The 15705-nt window shown below is 55.1% G+C and overlaps 2 protein-coding genes across 2 annotated transcripts; one reads left to right on the forward strand and one right to left on the reverse strand.

The window, feature by feature from the left end:
- Positions 1-1268: 1268 nt before the first annotated feature.
- On the reverse strand, positions 1269-9178 carry P3H1 (prolyl 3-hydroxylase 1). The gene is made up of 15 exons (XM_048326444.1): positions 8617-9178; positions 8117-8269; positions 7770-7959; positions 7171-7302; positions 5183-5322; positions 4417-4506; positions 4254-4306; positions 3770-3891; positions 3462-3589; positions 3259-3354; positions 2993-3143; positions 2401-2518; positions 2115-2190; positions 1817-1957; positions 1269-1739 (listed from the first exon to the last, which is right to left on the reverse strand). The coding sequence occupies exons 1-15, from the start codon at positions 9121-9123 to the stop codon at positions 1620-1622; spliced, it is 2217 nt and encodes a 738-aa protein (XP_048182401.1). The 5' UTR covers positions 9124-9178; the 3' UTR covers positions 1269-1619.
- Positions 9179-9274: 96 nt separating this feature from the next.
- C22H1orf50 (chromosome 22 C1orf50 homolog) lies at positions 9275-13105 on the forward strand. The gene is made up of 4 exons (XM_048326445.1): positions 9275-9457; positions 10333-10419; positions 11448-11579; positions 12220-13105. The coding sequence occupies exons 1-4, from the start codon at positions 9314-9316 to the stop codon at positions 12409-12411; spliced, it is 555 nt and encodes a 184-aa protein (XP_048182402.1). The 5' UTR covers positions 9275-9313; the 3' UTR covers positions 12412-13105.
- Positions 13106-15705: the final 2600 nt, after the last annotated feature.

Here is a 15705-nt window from a genome sequence, read left to right on the forward strand (position 1 = left end):
TGACGGGGGGGGGGGGGGGGGGGGATTTGAGGTGAAGGGAGAGATATGGGTCTTGCGCGGGAGATTTAGGTTCCGGGGGGGATTTGAGTCCCGAGTGGGAGAGCTGGGGCCAAGGGGGTGGGTGACCTGGAGCTTAGGGGGAACTGGGTACTGGGAGTCGGGAATTAGGGGCCTGGAGGGGAGGCACTAGGGCCCTGGGAAGAGCCTTGGGTCTGAGGGGGAGAGATTTGAGTCTGAGGAGAGTGATTTGGGGCTGGAGGTAAGGGAGTTAAATCCCAGAGGGAAGAATGTGGTCTTGGGGGAAAGATTTGGAGCATGGAGGGTATTTGGGTCCTACAGGAGAGATTTAGGTCTTGAGGGAGATGGGTACCCCTTAAACGACAGTGGAGGAATATGGGAAAATGGGGCTCTCCAACAGGAGGAGGGGATTGGGGGTGTGTGGGAGGTTACCCTACCCCATCCATGACCCCCTGAACCCCTGCCATGGGCTGGGAGCCCCACAGAGGCCCCAGGTGTCACTCCAGGAATTCAACAGGGAGCAGGGAAGGAGTTCGTTCAGTGAGGGAATTCAGGCACACTATGCCACCATGGCATCAACAAGAGAAGCCCTTGTCAGTGGTGTACTCCTGCAGGAGGGGGACAGGGGGTGTGGGGGACACGTGTCAGCACCCTGGTGACACCAAGCCCATTGCAGCCCCAGGACCTGGCAATCGTTAACCGCCATGGCCTCATCAGCAGTCTGCTCACGCGCTCAGGCAGCTGGGGGTGGATGCCGGGATGGTGGGCAGCCTCCACTGGGACCATATGTTCATCCTGGAGAAATCATCCTCCAGACCCCCTTTGCCCGCCCCAGTGCTGAATGGCCCTCCAAGCTGGATGGGGGTGCCGGCTGGCTGCACATGGGGCAGGATTTATTTGCCCACATTCCTGGAATGGTTATGGTAATGGCCAGACATCTGCGGGAACAATTCAATGCACTGTCTGGGGATGCCAGGGTGCTCAATGTCCTTCTTGTTCAAGGACGGTTCCCTCCTCCCTGGAATGGTGGGTTTCTTCCCACGCTATGGGAGCAGGGTCCAGGGGATGCTCAGCTGGAGATTACATTGCCCTTACTGCCCCTGGGGCACCTTGTCCCCTCCCAAACACCTTTGTGAGGCTACAGGGCTACAATACCCTTGGGTAGATGTTTGCCAGGAGGAAAGGCTGCACCGCAACACTGACGACAGCCAAAGGGTAGCATCAGCCTTCAGTCCCCACTCAGCCACAGCTTAGAAAAAAAATACCTTTATTTATCCATTTTCTGCGGAAGGCACTTAAATAGCTGCACGTTCAGGAAAGGCACACATCTCCACCCATGGTACTAGGGCCCCACCCCTAACACAGCATCCCTCCCTTGTTCCCATGTCACCCACCCCTGAGCCTCTATCACACATCCCAGGTCAGCTCCCGCAGGGGAATGCTGGAAGCTGCAGGGATTGTACAGGGCATTCCCCAATGCGCTGTTCCACCTGGGTTGGGGGCAGAGGGGGTCCCATATGTCACCCTTAAGACTGTGCAGCCTGAAGCCACAATGCTGGCATAACTAGTCCCAGCAGAGACGTCCTAGTCCCCGTAGGATGTCACAGCTCATCCTTCCCCACCACAATGGCAGCTGGTGATTCCTTCTCCGTCTCTGGCTGCAAATCCCCCTCTTCCATGCTGAAAAGCATCTTCACCAGGTCATCCGCCTGCACACGCTCCTTTGGGCAGATCCATGGTGGTAAGCATGGCCATTGTCCCACCCAAAAACCCTACGCGCTGCTGGGAGGGAGCTTACCCGCTCACTGTGCCGAGGGTCCAGAGTGAACCAGAGGGCAATGGCGCAGCGCTGGCCCTTGGTCACAGCCTTCACCCCATGGGGGTTCTCTGAGCCAGAGGAGAAGCCCACGGCACGGCCACACTGTGGCTGAACCTCTGCCTGTCAAGGGTGGGAGACCCCAGTCAGGGGTGAGTGGGTTCCCCTCAACCCAAGTTCATCTTTTGCAGTGGCTCAGGGGAAGTTCCCAGGGGACAGGCCCAACAGGCAGGAGCTGGATTTGGTGCTGCACATGGATCCTCGGAGCTGAGCTACTCACGGTCTCAGTCTTGGCATCCAGCTCGGTGAAGTAGAAAGCTCCTCCTTCAAAGTCCCCGTTGAGGTAGAGGATTGCACTAAAGGGAGGAGGGGACAAGTGGAGGTGACAAGCAACCATCACTAGAGCTTCAGCAAGCAGGTGAGTCCAGAGCTCCCCAACACCATGGTGAGAGCCAGAGGCAGGAGAGGCCAGGTTTGGTGTCCTACCTTGCTGCTCCCAACCCAGCTGCCACCAAGTAATGGTAGCCTTAGGTGGGGAAGCTGCAGCTGACAGCCACCACCAATACCTGTAATCCCGGAAAGTGTAGGCTGGGGGTTCCTTCACACACACCAGTGCCTCTGCATTGAGAATACAGTTGTCCACATGCACCTCATGGCTGTTGTCACTCCGACCTTCTTGCTTCTCTAGAGTGGAACATGGCATGTCAGGACCCCTCTGTGCAAGAACAGGGTCCTGTTACTGTTCCAAGTATCCTGTGCCTGGAGGTGACAAGAAAGTCATGTGTAGCCTAAAGCACTTCCACTCACTGGACTGTGGATCGTGCAAGGCCATTTGGGTGGCATAAAAGACTGTTGACTTGTCCCACGGCATTTCCATGGCCCTCCAGGCACAGTCTCTCTTAGCAACCACCCCAAAACACCTCCCAGTGATGAAATCCTGTATGGCATGAAGCCATCTGCCCTGTTAGAGGCAACCAGCAGAGCTGCTGCTCATCTCTCCAAACTCAGCTTAGGGACAAGCTTCCTACACACTCCTGGGAAGAGAAGTGGGTTAGGGAGCAGCAAGAAGGTCTCCAAAGAAAAGTCCAAGGCTAGACCACTCCAGCTGTTAGCGGAGATCCAGACAGGACAAGACTTGCTCCTCCGGGCCACGCTCACCGTCAATGGCCGTGCGGCACACTAGGTGGGAGTAGGAGAAGTGGAGTGGGACCTCCAGGCGGAAGTAGGACTCCATCATGTGCCGCACCTTGTCTGTCACATTGTAGTACAAGTAGGCACTGTGCAGGGGCACCTTGCCCTCCTGGCCCAGCTGTGGGGGACAGACAGGACAGGGGCTCAGCCCCAGCTGGGCATGGGCAACCACCTGCCCCAAAACTACCCTCCCTTGTCCCCACAGCCTGTTTCTCCACACAAGCCACCCCAACCTTGAGGGCCTTGAGGACAGTCACGCCATAGAAGGTCTCACTGGGAGTGTGAGGAGAGGTCTTCCCTCGATAGCCATCCCCGGCTGAGGCAGCTGCCTGCAAAACCCCCAATTGGTGTTACTGGTCTGATGTCTGAGTGGCAGGACAAGACCCCTCAGCATCCTCTGCCCATCCCTGCCTGCTCCACCTGTCCTTGCACTCACATTAGTGAGTCTCTGCAGTTCCCAGCACTCCTCAGCAGAAAGGAGTCCATCCACCACGACACGCTGGGAGCCATTCAGGGCCTTGGAGTTCATGGTGACACTGGCTCCTTCGTACACCAAAGGGCCACCTGTGGCACAAATGGGATTAGGGGACATGGGGATGGATGCCACCAACTCTGGGGTGTAGTTCTGGGGGAAGCTGTGGTCCCACCACCTGCTCCTGCTGCCACCCATGTGTGGAGGGACCATGAGCTGGCAGCAGGGGTCACAGAGGTCCCCACCCCACCTCCCCTCTTGGCCTTCTGCACCTTCTCGGATGAACTTGCTCATGTCAGCAGACTCCTTGGCCTTCTCCTCCACCAGTGTCTCGATCTCCTTCATAAGGTTGCCGATTTCCTCAGAGATGCGTGCTGCTGTCTCCCGCTCCACCCTGGGCATGCAGCAGCCATCAGCACCACCACCCCACTGTCCCCACATGAGAAATGAGGGCCACTAAGACAAGGGCAGGACAGTAGTCTCAGGTGCCAGTGACAAAGCTGGCACCAAGACTAGAGAGAGTCACCTCAATGCATCCCTCACTCTGAGGTGCTTGGGGTGACCTATCCATGCCCATCATCCCATGGGCTGATGGGAAGCAAAGTTCTGCCCTCCAGCATCCTTTTCCAGTCCCAACATCAAAACTTCCCATGGGAGAAGCTCTATGCCATGGCCTTTGGCCCAAAGTGCACAGAGGAAGAAGGGTTTGTCCTGTTGGATCCCTGTTGGGTGAGCTCAGCTGGGGACAGCACTTACTTCTGTTTCTCTCGCAGTCTTTTTGGTATCACCTCTTCAGGTGTCCATGTGTCCTGCAGCCAGAAGAACAACATCAGGAGCTGGACAAGGATATGGCCAGGACACAGACGCCTCATCTGCATTCCATCTGGCCACTGCATCCCCCTAGTCTCGCACCACCCACCGGGTCCACAAAAGGGATGCCAAAGACATCGTAGCTGAAGAAGAGCAGCTCTTTCTCCATCAGACTCCGCTGGTGGTATACCTGGATCTCCTGTGGCAAGGGGCAGAGGGACATGGTGAGGTACAGCAGGAGGGTTCTGAAAGACCCTGAGTGTGGGCAGGAAGGTGCAGGTTTACACCATTCCTGTGGTCCTTGCTCCAGACCCGCAGCTGGTTTCCTGCTCCATCTGGCAGCTGGGAAGGAAGTGGCTTTCCCCATCCTGTCTGAACTTCCCTGTGGACAAGCCCTGGGGAGAGGACAGTTGAGCAGAGGCACATGTGTGTCCCTTCTGCGGGAGGCTCTTTAGAAGCAGAGACTCCCATCCATGCCTATCACATCCCAGGCAGGACCTAGCCATCCAGATCTGGCTATTTTGAAGCCAAATCCTCTCCTTTTTAAGCAATTTCACTGCAGTTGTGGAAGAGTGCAACACAGGTGGGCTCAGATCCTCCTAAAAAGATTGTCCACCTGCCTCTCACAGCCCTCTGTCTCAGGAATGGCTCCACGTGTGCCAGTCATCCAGCTTCACTTGGCTTAAGACATTTTGCCAGTGATGTTTTTCATCAGCTATTTTTTTCTCAGCTATTTTCCAACTTGTCAGACCTTAAATCTACCCATTCCTGTCCACTTTGGTAGATGGCCCAGACGAGACCCTACAACTTCTGCAAAGGTGTCCAGGGAAGAGAGACGATGTCCCCACAATCATTCGTCCCAGCTGATTGCTCACCTCTCGGGGTTGGATGGGTCTGGCCAGGTTTTCCCCCAGGACGGCGGTGTAATAGGCCAAATTTTGGTTCATCACCTCGTCATGTGGGAAGAAGAGCAAATAGGTTTTGGCGCATTCAATGGCTTTTTCGTAATTCCCATCTGCAATGAGAAATGGGACTGTTAATGGCATGTCCAAGGACACCGGAGGCAGAACAAAGACAGGTATGGAGAAGAGACAAGAGACATAGTCCTTGTGTTCCAAAAGGTGTCATGACTAGGACAGATTCCCTGGAGCAAGGATAACTGCTGCCACAAAGGCAAAATTCAGACTCTGAGGTGCTGTCCTGTCTCCAGAAACCATCACAACAGAAACCCAGGTCACAGCTTGGGTACTTTTCTCATTTGGAAAACATCACAAAGCCTATTTACAGGTATCCAGACCAAACCATTTCCTGGCTAACCTGCAGTTTCCAGCCACTGAAGCATCCTGCCACACTTTCCTGCAGCCTTTCACAGAATCACACAATCAGAGAATGGGTCAGGTTGGAAGGGACCACAGTGGGTCATCTGGTCCAACCTCTCTGCTCAAGCAGGGTCCTCCCAGAGCACATGGCACAGGATTGTGTCCAGATTGTCTGGAGTATCTCCAGTGAGAGAGATCTGATACCCTCTCTGGACAATCTTGTCAGTGCTTGGTCACTGCACACTTCCTCATATCCAGGTGGAACTTCCTAGGCATGAGTTTCTGTCTCTTGTCCTATTGCTCAGCACCACTGAGCAGAACCTGACTCCAGCCTCCAACACTTCCCTGCAGATACTGACAAGCATTGACAGGGTACCCTCACAGCTGTCTCTTCTTGAGGATTTCCATCCTCTTGGACTTCCTATTTTTTCCCCTCCTTTTGAAGAAATTCACAAAGAAACATTTTATACTTTTCTAAAGAAGTGAATAAAAAAATGAAATAAAATCAGGTGTATTTTCCTGGGTTGTAACTCTTCTGCAGTGTGAGTGTGCTGCTGTGATTTCAGGCAAGAGGTGGACAGCTGGCCAGGAGGAAAAAAAATAAAGCTTCTCCAGGCTGTTGTTTCACTTGGAAAGTGAAGCTGCCCAGGAATAAAGCGACATGAAAAGTGACTGCAGCCAGGCACAGAGAGATCCAAATCTGGAGAACATTTCAGGCAGGAGGAACATGCCTGTATGAACCTCATGAAGTATAAGGCCTAGTGGAAGGCTCTCCACCAGTATCAGTGAAGACGGGGGAATGGATGGGATTAGAGCACCCAGTGGAGAAGGACGTGGAGATAACAATGGTTGAAAAATTGCACAGGGCCCATCTGTGTGCACTAGCAGCTCAGAAATGCCCCACATTCTGGGCTGATCCCCGGCAGCGTGGGCAACAGGTGAGGGAGGGATTCTGCCCCTCTGCTCCACTCTGGTGAGGTGCCACTTGCAGTGCTGCCTCCAGCTCTGGGTTCCCCAGCATAAGGATATGGACTCACTAGAGCGGGTCCAGAGGAGGCCACACAAATGGTCAGAGGACTGGAGCCCTTCTGTGAAGAAAGGCTGAGAGAATTGGGCTTGTTGAACCCAGAGATGAGAAGGCTCCTAAGAGATCTCATATCTAAAGGGGCCACAAGAGAGATGAGGACAACTTTTTAAGAAGATGTATATTGACAAGACAAGGGGCAATTGTCTTAAACTGAAGAAGGGCAGCATTAGGTTGGCCATAAGGAGAGAATTTTCTGTGATGAGGGCGGTGAGGCCCTGGCACAGACTGCCCAGAGATGTTGTGGCTGTCCCATCCCTGAAAATGTTAAAGACTGGGTTGGATGGGGCTCTGAGAGATGTGAGTGACCAGTGCTAGATCATCTTGGGTTGGACTGATGCGATTATCTTTGAAGGTCCTTTTCCCACCCAAACCACTCTGTGGATCCACAATTTCAGTCCATGCAGAGTTGAGTGCCCAGTGCTGACAACCACAGAGAATGGGGTGAGGAGCTGCTTACTGTTGTAGTAGGCAAACTGCAGGTAGTTGAAGTGTGAGGGCAGGAAATCCTCCAGAGGCTTCTCCTGGCCGGGCTGTGAGGCCAGCTCTGTGACGCAGCCTTGCTTGCAGCTTAGCACCTGCATGGAGTGATCTGGTGGAGAAAAACCCCGTGTCACTGCTCACAGTCACCCACGGGCTGGTGGGCAGGACTCTGAGAGGTGTCCAACCTCCTGCTCATACTGGGGTTGTTGCAAGCTTTTTGATAGTGGAAAACCCTCAGGGATGGGGGTTGTCCACCTCTGAGTTGATCAGTGGTGGGGTTGTGGTGCTCTCTCAGGACAGAGTAGCCATCCTCAGCCTCCCATCACATCCTGGTGACCCTCTACTGGTCTCTCTTCTGTCTTTCCATATCTCTGGAATTTGGAGGATTCCTGGGCATCAGCCCCAGTGCTGAGTGCAGGTAAACACTTCCTGCCACTTACTGGCCACACTTTCCCTAGTGAAAGCTAGGATAGGGTTTGCACTCTTCAGGGACACCCCACCCCAGGTCTTTAGGGACCAACCCCCCGAGAATTGTACTCAACTCTTGTGACAGGACACAGAAGGCATGGCTCCCACCTGTGATGGCCTGGAAAAGGTCTGCGTTGTACTCCAGGTAGTTGTAGCCCTCATAATCGTAGGGTCCCTCACAGAGAGCACGGCACTCAGTGTCTGCCACAAAATACTCCTCCAGTGCCTTCTCCAGGTGCAGGATGGCGGCAGCTGGCTGCTCCTCTGTGTAAAACCGGACACCCAGCCGAAACTCGCTCTGTGGAGGGATGGGAAATGATGAGGGGATCTCAATGCCCCACTCCCCATGATGGATCACCTCATTCCCACCACAGTGGCATCTCTGAGCCAGCAGCCGCAGAGCGACTACCCTGGGTTCCACAGTGGACAGGGGCTTTGGGGGCGGAGGGTCTCACCAGGTGGGGTTTGACCTCCAGGTCAGTGAAGTCATCCTCGCGGACTCCCACCATGGCCTGGTAGTACTCCAGGTTCTGCCTCATCTCCTGGTGCCCGGGGTTGGCCACGAAGAAGGTGTGAGCGGCCGCCGCCGCCTGCGCCGGCCGGTTCATCTGGGTGGGACGGGGGTGAGACAGCGCAGACAACACGCGGAGCGGAGGGGACACCCGTCCCCGGGGCATCCCGGCGGCCGGTGCGGAGGGCGGTGACAGGGGCGGCTCCGGCGAGCTCCGACGTGGCACTGGAGGGGGGCGGGGGGGGGCAAGGCCGGGGCTGCCGGCCGGCAACCCCACTCCGCCGGGACGGACACTGAACCCTCCCGGCGTCCCGGGACCGGGATTGCCACCGGCCGGTTCACCCGGTCCCACCCTTCCATCCTCCCGCCTGATTCCGGGATCCTCCGTGCATCCCGCCCGTCCCAAATCCCGTCGCAGCGGGATATCCCCTTCCCTTCCCTTACCTTGAAATAGGCGACCTGGAGATAGTTGTAGGGGCTGCGCCGGCCGAACTCCCGGTCTAGCTCCTCGCCCAGGCGGTATCGGGAGGGCGCGGCGGGCCCGCAGTTCCGCAGGCAGGCAGCGCGACGAAGCAGCGCCCGAAAAAACCACAGGTCCCGGAGCACCGGGTCGGGCTGGGGCTCAGCCCCCTCCGCCGGCCCCGCTGTGGCGTTGGCGCAGCGCAGGCGGCACCGCACTAGCCGGGAGCGCACGGCGGCCCGCGCCCGCAGCGCCCGCTCCATCTGCAGCACTACGGTGGGCCAGTCCCCCCGCGCGTACGCCTCGGCACCGGCGGCGAACAGTGCGTCCGGGGACTGCGTGGGCAGCGGCGGGTCGGCTGGTATCAAGGTCGGGACCGGGACCGGGACCGGTTCCGGTGGCGTGGCCGCCCACGCCAGCAGCGCCATAAGCAACGGCGGCAGCAGCAACAGCAGAAGAAGCAGCAGCGGCGGCGGCGGCGACAACGCCATGTCCGAACCCCGGCCGAACCGCAGCACCACCCGCCCCGAGCCCCGGAGCGACGCGAGCCCCGCCGCTCCGCCCCGCCCACCGGCCAATCAGCGACCGCCGACCTCTGCCACGGCCGCACCCCTCACCGCGCGTGCTGACGCCGCAGCGGAAACCTCCTCGCCGGGCGGAAGCGTTGTGTCGCGGTTGGTGATGGCAGAGGGCGGCGCGGAGCCTGGGGACGACGGCCCCGGCCCCAGTCCCGGTCCCGGTCCCGGGCTGGCCCTGGTCGAGGGCAGCGCCGGCCGCGTCGGGGACCCCGGGGACCTAGTGGCCCTGGCCCGGCAGGTGCAGCAGGTGAGGGCCGGGTCCTAGCGGCGGGGCTGCGGGGGTAGGGCTGGGCTCGCTGTCCCGCTGCCTCCCGGCCGTCTCCGGCCTTGGTTCCTCCCAGCACGTGCCGCTGCTCTCTGGTGGCCCCGGCGGCTTCCTGGTGTGTCCAGTGGTGCCTCCCACCATCTCCCACTGTCCCGTCCCAGTATTTCGCAGTGCCCCCCAGTCCCTTCCCGAGTTCCAACGCTGTTGGTGTCTCCAGAACCTCCCACTGCACCTCAGTGCTTCCCACTGTGCCTTGCTGCCCCACAGTGACTCCCTGTGAAGTCCCATTCCAGTATGCCCTGCTGCTGCCCAGTATGTCCCAGTACCTTTAGTTCACAGCAGTGTTTACAGATGCCTCCTGCTACCACACTCCCAGTCCATCCCAGCACCCCTGTTATGTCCTAGTACTGCTTCAATGATTCCCAGTCTATCTTGCCTCTGAGTCCACCCCAGTTTTTTCTGATATGTCCTACTGGCCCTCCCAGTGCCCTCCAATATGTTATACCATGCCCCCAGTGCCTCACAGTACATCCTAGTGGCCTCTAGTGATGTCCAGTTTGTCCCTCAGAGCTTCTCAGTTCACCTAAATGCTTCACTGTATGTTCTACTGCCTCCTCCCTGTGCATCTCACTACCTCCCAGTCCAACCCATTGCCTCCCAGTATGTCCTGCTGCTCCCTCTCACTGCCCCTCAGCCTATCCAGGCAGCTCCTGGTCCTTGGTCATGCCCGGGGGTGCCAGGACAGCTCCTGCATCCCCCAGCTCTGTTGATGCCTTGAGCTCGACCATAGCTGGCCCAGCACAGTCTGGAGGGCTGCAGTTCTTGCCGTCCTGACCAGCCGTCATTTTCTGTCCCAGGCCAATGACTTTGTCCGGGCAAATGCCTGCAGCAAGCTGACAGTCATCGCTGAGCAGATCCGGCACCTGCAGGAGCAGGCGCGGAAGGTGAGTGAGGATGGGCAGAAGGCTCATTGCCTTGCCTGGGGAGATGAGCATCTGCCACCACTGCTGGCCATTTGGGGAGAGCTGTGGCCTGGATGTGAGTTGGGGCCAGGAGCTGAGCAGAGGAGATTCAATGGAAAAGTAAGGAGGTCTGTTGTCTGGTGTCAAGGGGAATGGGGGAGGGTTGGTTTTGGTGCTTTCCCTGAGTCCTGAGCACACCAGGAAGAACTTTGGATAAAGTAGGGGAGCAAGGGCAGATGGTCCAAAACAGCTCAGGTGTCAGAGAGAGATGACTCTGATTTTGGGACAGATGACTTGTGTGTGGACTGTGCTCTTGGAATGATCTGGTGAGGTGATGATGTGGCCCTGGCTGGATCTCAGGCCCTGGGAGAGATGAGCTCTTACCTGATGATGAGCTTGGCTTTTCCGTTTGTCCTGGCTCATTTGCTGGAACGAGTGGTCCCAGCAGCACACAGCAGGGCTTGGCTGTGCTCTTCAATCCAGCCTTCACCCTTAGGGGTGAAATCTGGAGCCAGAGTGGGGAAGGATATGCCACTCACTGCAACTGGCTCACTGCCACTGAGGCCATTACGTGATGTAATCATTAACTGGTGGAGCTGGATCAGTGGACCAGTCAGGTGGTGGAGCTGGGGAGATGAATTCTCCTTTGTTTGCTGCCCCTTCCCTTGCGGAGCACAGCAGGAAGGCCCCAGAGTCCAGCAGCGGAGATGAGGAATAAGCCCAGCATGTGGTGAGGTCAAGTGTAGAGGTGAATCTGGGGTGAGATGCAGAGGTATTTCCACCTCTGTGGAGAGGTTCTCTGAAGTCCTACTGACAGGGAAGAATTGGAAAAAACTTTATCTCTTTGGAAAGCATCTCCTTCCTGGGGCAAGTGAAGTCAGATGTGTGCCAGGGAGATCAAGGCCTCATGACCCATAGGTCAAGTGATGTGTCTCGGCCTGTGGCTGAGATGCAATAGCATGTTGTCATTTTATTTCAAGTGTAAAGATGTTAAGTTTTGTGTTTTCCAGGTCTTGGATGAAGCTAACAGGGATGCTGATCTGAACCACGTGGCCTGCAACCTTGTAAAAAAGCCAGGAAATGTTTACTACATGTACAGGCGGGAGAGTGGACAGCGGTATTTCTCCATCCTGTCTCCTAAGGTGGGTGGTTACAGCCCATGAAGAAGCAGGGAGGGGAAAAAAAAGCCATGTTTCTGGTGCTTGGGAACATACGGAACTCAGGCAAAAGCACCAGCTTGATGGGGGCATTTGTTGGTCCCTACTCAGTTGGTGTTTGCCCTTGGTCTGGGTTAAGTCTGCTGGGGCCAGAGCCATCTTACGGAGTTCTCTGGCTCTTGGTGGAGAATGGCAAGAAGCCCTTTGGGGCATGGACCTGAATTTTGTCTTTCAGTACCTGTGGTTCTTTGTTTGGAAGTAAAGAACTGCCAATGTGCCCTGAGCCTTCCCTGGCTGGTGTGGCTGCCTGGCAGGATGGTCTCCTCAGGTACTTCAGCCCAGGGACTGAGTTTGCCTGCAGCTGAGGCGATGGTCTTGGAGGTCTCCTCCTTCCAGACTACCCATTTTCTTACAGGGGGAAGGCTTCAGGGCAAAGCTCTGGGCAGGTCAGGGAGATCCTGTGTCCAGAAGCCTTCCTGTGTCAGCAGCGCTGGAGCTCGACCTGATCTTGGACTCGGGGTAGTTGAGTCTATTTTTAGGTTAGGAAATCAGATGGTCATGTAGCTGGGACAGCCCAGCTCCAAGGGAAGTTGAGCACTGATGGAATCTCTCTTTTCTCCACCAGGAATGGGGTACCACTCCCCATGAATTTCTTGGCGCCTATAAGCTCCAGCATGACATGTCCTGGACTCCATTTGAGGACATAGAGAGACGAGATGCTGAAATAACTGTCCTGGAGAAGCTGCTGAGCCGGCAGGCAGCACTGCCCCCGTGCACGGAGCCCAACTTCCAGGGCCTGACCAAGTCACATGAGTGACCACACAGGACCCCCTGAGCAGAGTCCCTGAGTGAGGGGACACAGTACGCTGTCAAAGGCAGGGCAAGGAGAGAGACCAAGAAACAAAAATGCTGATTGCTCTGTGCTTTAAGGAGACTAATTCTGCATTCAGTCTTACTGGATTTTCTAGTAATTGAATAACTGACTTCATTGACGTATGCCAAGGTGTAGCAAGAGGCAGGTAGTGTGAGTTCCAAGAGAGCTTGGAGCAAAAAGCAGAAATACTTGGGGCAGATGTGATAATGCTGTAAAATAGTATCTCCTATCTGCCTGGCTCTGGTGTACTTCACTGTGAGTGCTTGTGGCAGGCAATCTCAGGACTGGATTTTGCACCTTATTAAAATGCATGTATTTAGAGAGCTCTGTGGCCTGGGAAGAGTGGTCAAAAGCCTGTGCAAAGGGTCTGCTGTGATGAGTCTTCTGGTTTCTGTCCTAGCTGGTCTGAATCCCTGAGCTGGGAACATAGGGTGACCTGAAGCTCTCTTCTCTGGAAAGAGCATGCTCAAAAGTGCCATGCAGGCTTCAGGTGCTCTTCAGATGATCTGTGTTTGACATCCTCATGCATTTCCCTTGGATTTGAGTGCATGAGCTGCCAGGTAGAGACCGGATACTGGATGACTTTATGCCAGAGCAGTGGGGAGAGTAAAATAAATCAACCTTGATTTCACATGTACCTCCAAGATGGGCTCTGTGTTCTTCCTGCGTGGCAAGAATCCCTTCAGCTTTACTAGGGAGACTTAGTGGCATGTGGAGCTGGTAGGACACCTCCAGCATTTTTTTTCCACCTAGGAAAACTAGGGAAAAGTAAAGCTCAGAGCTGCTGAGGAGATATCCTCCCTCTGTTCAGCCACACAGGGCTTCTTCAGGAGCTTGCCTGCTCTTCTGTGAGGAGCCAAAGTTGGAATTTATCGACAAGAGAGGATGTCCGGGCTGGATTCTGGCATGTAACTTTAGATCTGGTCAGATCCTCCCATAACTTTCTCACTTTCCTGACATGACAAGGTGATCTTACATGCTGCTCCAGGCATTGCATGTGCACAGTGGCCTTGCCACCTCCACTGGCAACATGGGAGGGTTGGGGACCGCTTGTAGGAGCTGAATTCTGACCCTGGGGTCTGGGCCCACTATGGATGGAGTTGGCACTTCTTGGTGGAGCCCAACTGTGAGGGCATCTGCAAAAAGGAGACCCTTGGGGACCAGCACTTGTCACTGTTTTTCCACTGCTGGAGTTTATTCCCCCTTTGCAGAACACAGCCTCTCCTCCAGCCTCTAGTGTCCCTCTGTCCTCATCCCCATGCACTGGGAGTTGCCTTGGGAGATGCTCAAGACTGCTGGCAGTTCCTCATGGGAAGAGCTGTTTCCTGCTGGCATTACCGAGGTTTGGGAGGTTCGGGGCAGCTCCCTAGCAGCCCAGGATTTCTTTTTGTCCCAGATTTTCTTCTCCCAGCTCTGTCCAGTGCTGTAGCTCACCTATATCCCAGTGTGGCTGAGCCTTTGTTTGGCAGAAACCTGCTCCTTGGAGTCAATATGGGTCGTTTTTCTCAATGTCTTTCCTCACTTGGAGCACAAGGGCATATTAACAGCAATTTATTGTTATTAATAGTAGTATTAGACCAGGCTATAATTAATTCCTTTTCAAGTCACAGGTGCCTAATTTGACAGGGTTTTTCTCTACTTGTTTCATCACCTCGGGTCTGATTTTACTGCATGCTATTAAATCTTAACTTGGAAGGGAGAAAGTTAATTACTGCATGGGCTTCATGTGGTGCTAATTACAGCAAAACGAGATCTTCATGTGTGTTGATTTATGCTGCTCTGGGAAGTGGGGATTCCTACCTTGGTTTTATCTGTTTCCATCATTAATATCTGTACCATGGCATGCACAAGAGGACTGGGGGGTGGTGGTTGTGGACCTCTGTAGCCTTTGGTGGGATGTCACTTGTGTCCAGCAGACACCCCTGGCCCTCCATACCCCACAACTCACTGGTGTCCTGCAGTTCCTCTGGGCACTGTCAAGTCTTTCTCTTGGATTTGCCCCCCAAAACCAAAACCATTATGGCTTTGTATGAAAACACAAAGGAGGTCTCAAGAGATAGGACATGGAGGTGATGAGCTCATAATCATGCTCCGTGTTCTTGGCACTGTGGGAAGTGGGGAAGGAGGCTGCTACAGGGAGGGGTTGATGGAGAGGGGAAACCATTCCCCCAAAATTCCTTATGCACTGTTGGGATCTAATTAAAGCCAAAGAACTGAGGCATCATCAGAAATACTGGAAGGTGCTTTAGAGCCAAAGCAACCCATAATCTGGAACAAGGATGAAGCTGGTGGCAGGAGGATGAAGTGGAGCCTCCTGTGATGCTTGTGGTAAGGATGAGTTTCTGGGGAACCAAAGAGGTGGTGCCCTGTGGGAGACTCCAGAGTCTCTCGAGGTTCACAATCTCATCCACTCAGCCTCTATCCAGCTGATGCCTTTGTGCTTGATGGGGGGCAGGGACTTAATCTAAAATCAGCTGGAAGAGATAGTGAGACACTGACCCATCCATTCATGATTTCATCTTGAAAATTCTTTTCAAAATATTCCTCTTTGCTCTTTTGTGAATACTCAGGACAGCAGTGAGCATATTCAGAAGGCAATGGCTCTTTCCAAAATCCCCAGGGATTGCCAGTATTTGCAGAAGAAGGCACAGATGTGCTTCTGACACCATTACATTGGGCAGAGTGGGTTTTGTTCCATCTTCGGCCATGCAGATGAACCAGGGCTCATTTAAGAGGCCAAACACAAAGATGCTCCGAGGGTTTGACCCGCTCTAGGTGCTCCTCAGAGCCAGTGTTTGGTGACTTGAGGCTGCTGGCACTGGTACTTGCAGCTCTTTCCAGCTTTTAAAATTTCATTTACTCTGGAGTTTTAGGTGTCAGGGCAGATTTTTGCTCCTGCTTCTCAAAGTGGCCGTGCCTGGAGATTTTCTTCCTGGCCTCTTGCTCCTGAAGGATGGGGCGGTTAGGGGGATTTAACCCACCATACGTGCCCACTGCTCTGGGGTGTTGTTTCCCAGCCAGGAGGAGTCTCCCAACAGGAAGAATGGTGGCCCTTTGGCCCTTGTTATTTCAGCCTCAGGTCCAGGGAGAAAAGAAAAAAAAAAAACCAAGAAAACCTAGAGGGAGTTTGGGCGCTGCCCCAGGCGAGCCCCACGTCGGCCGGACCGTGCCCGCGCACGCCCCCTGCCGGTCCGTGCAGCGCCCGGCGGGCAGCGCGTGGCCGGCAGGGGGCGATGT

The sequence above is a fragment of the Corvus hawaiiensis genome, chromosome 22 (genome assembly GCF_020740725.1).
Source record: "Corvus hawaiiensis isolate bCorHaw1 chromosome 22, bCorHaw1.pri.cur, whole genome shotgun sequence".
NCBI classification, from domain to species: Eukaryota; Metazoa; Chordata; class Aves; order Passeriformes; family Corvidae; genus Corvus; species Corvus hawaiiensis.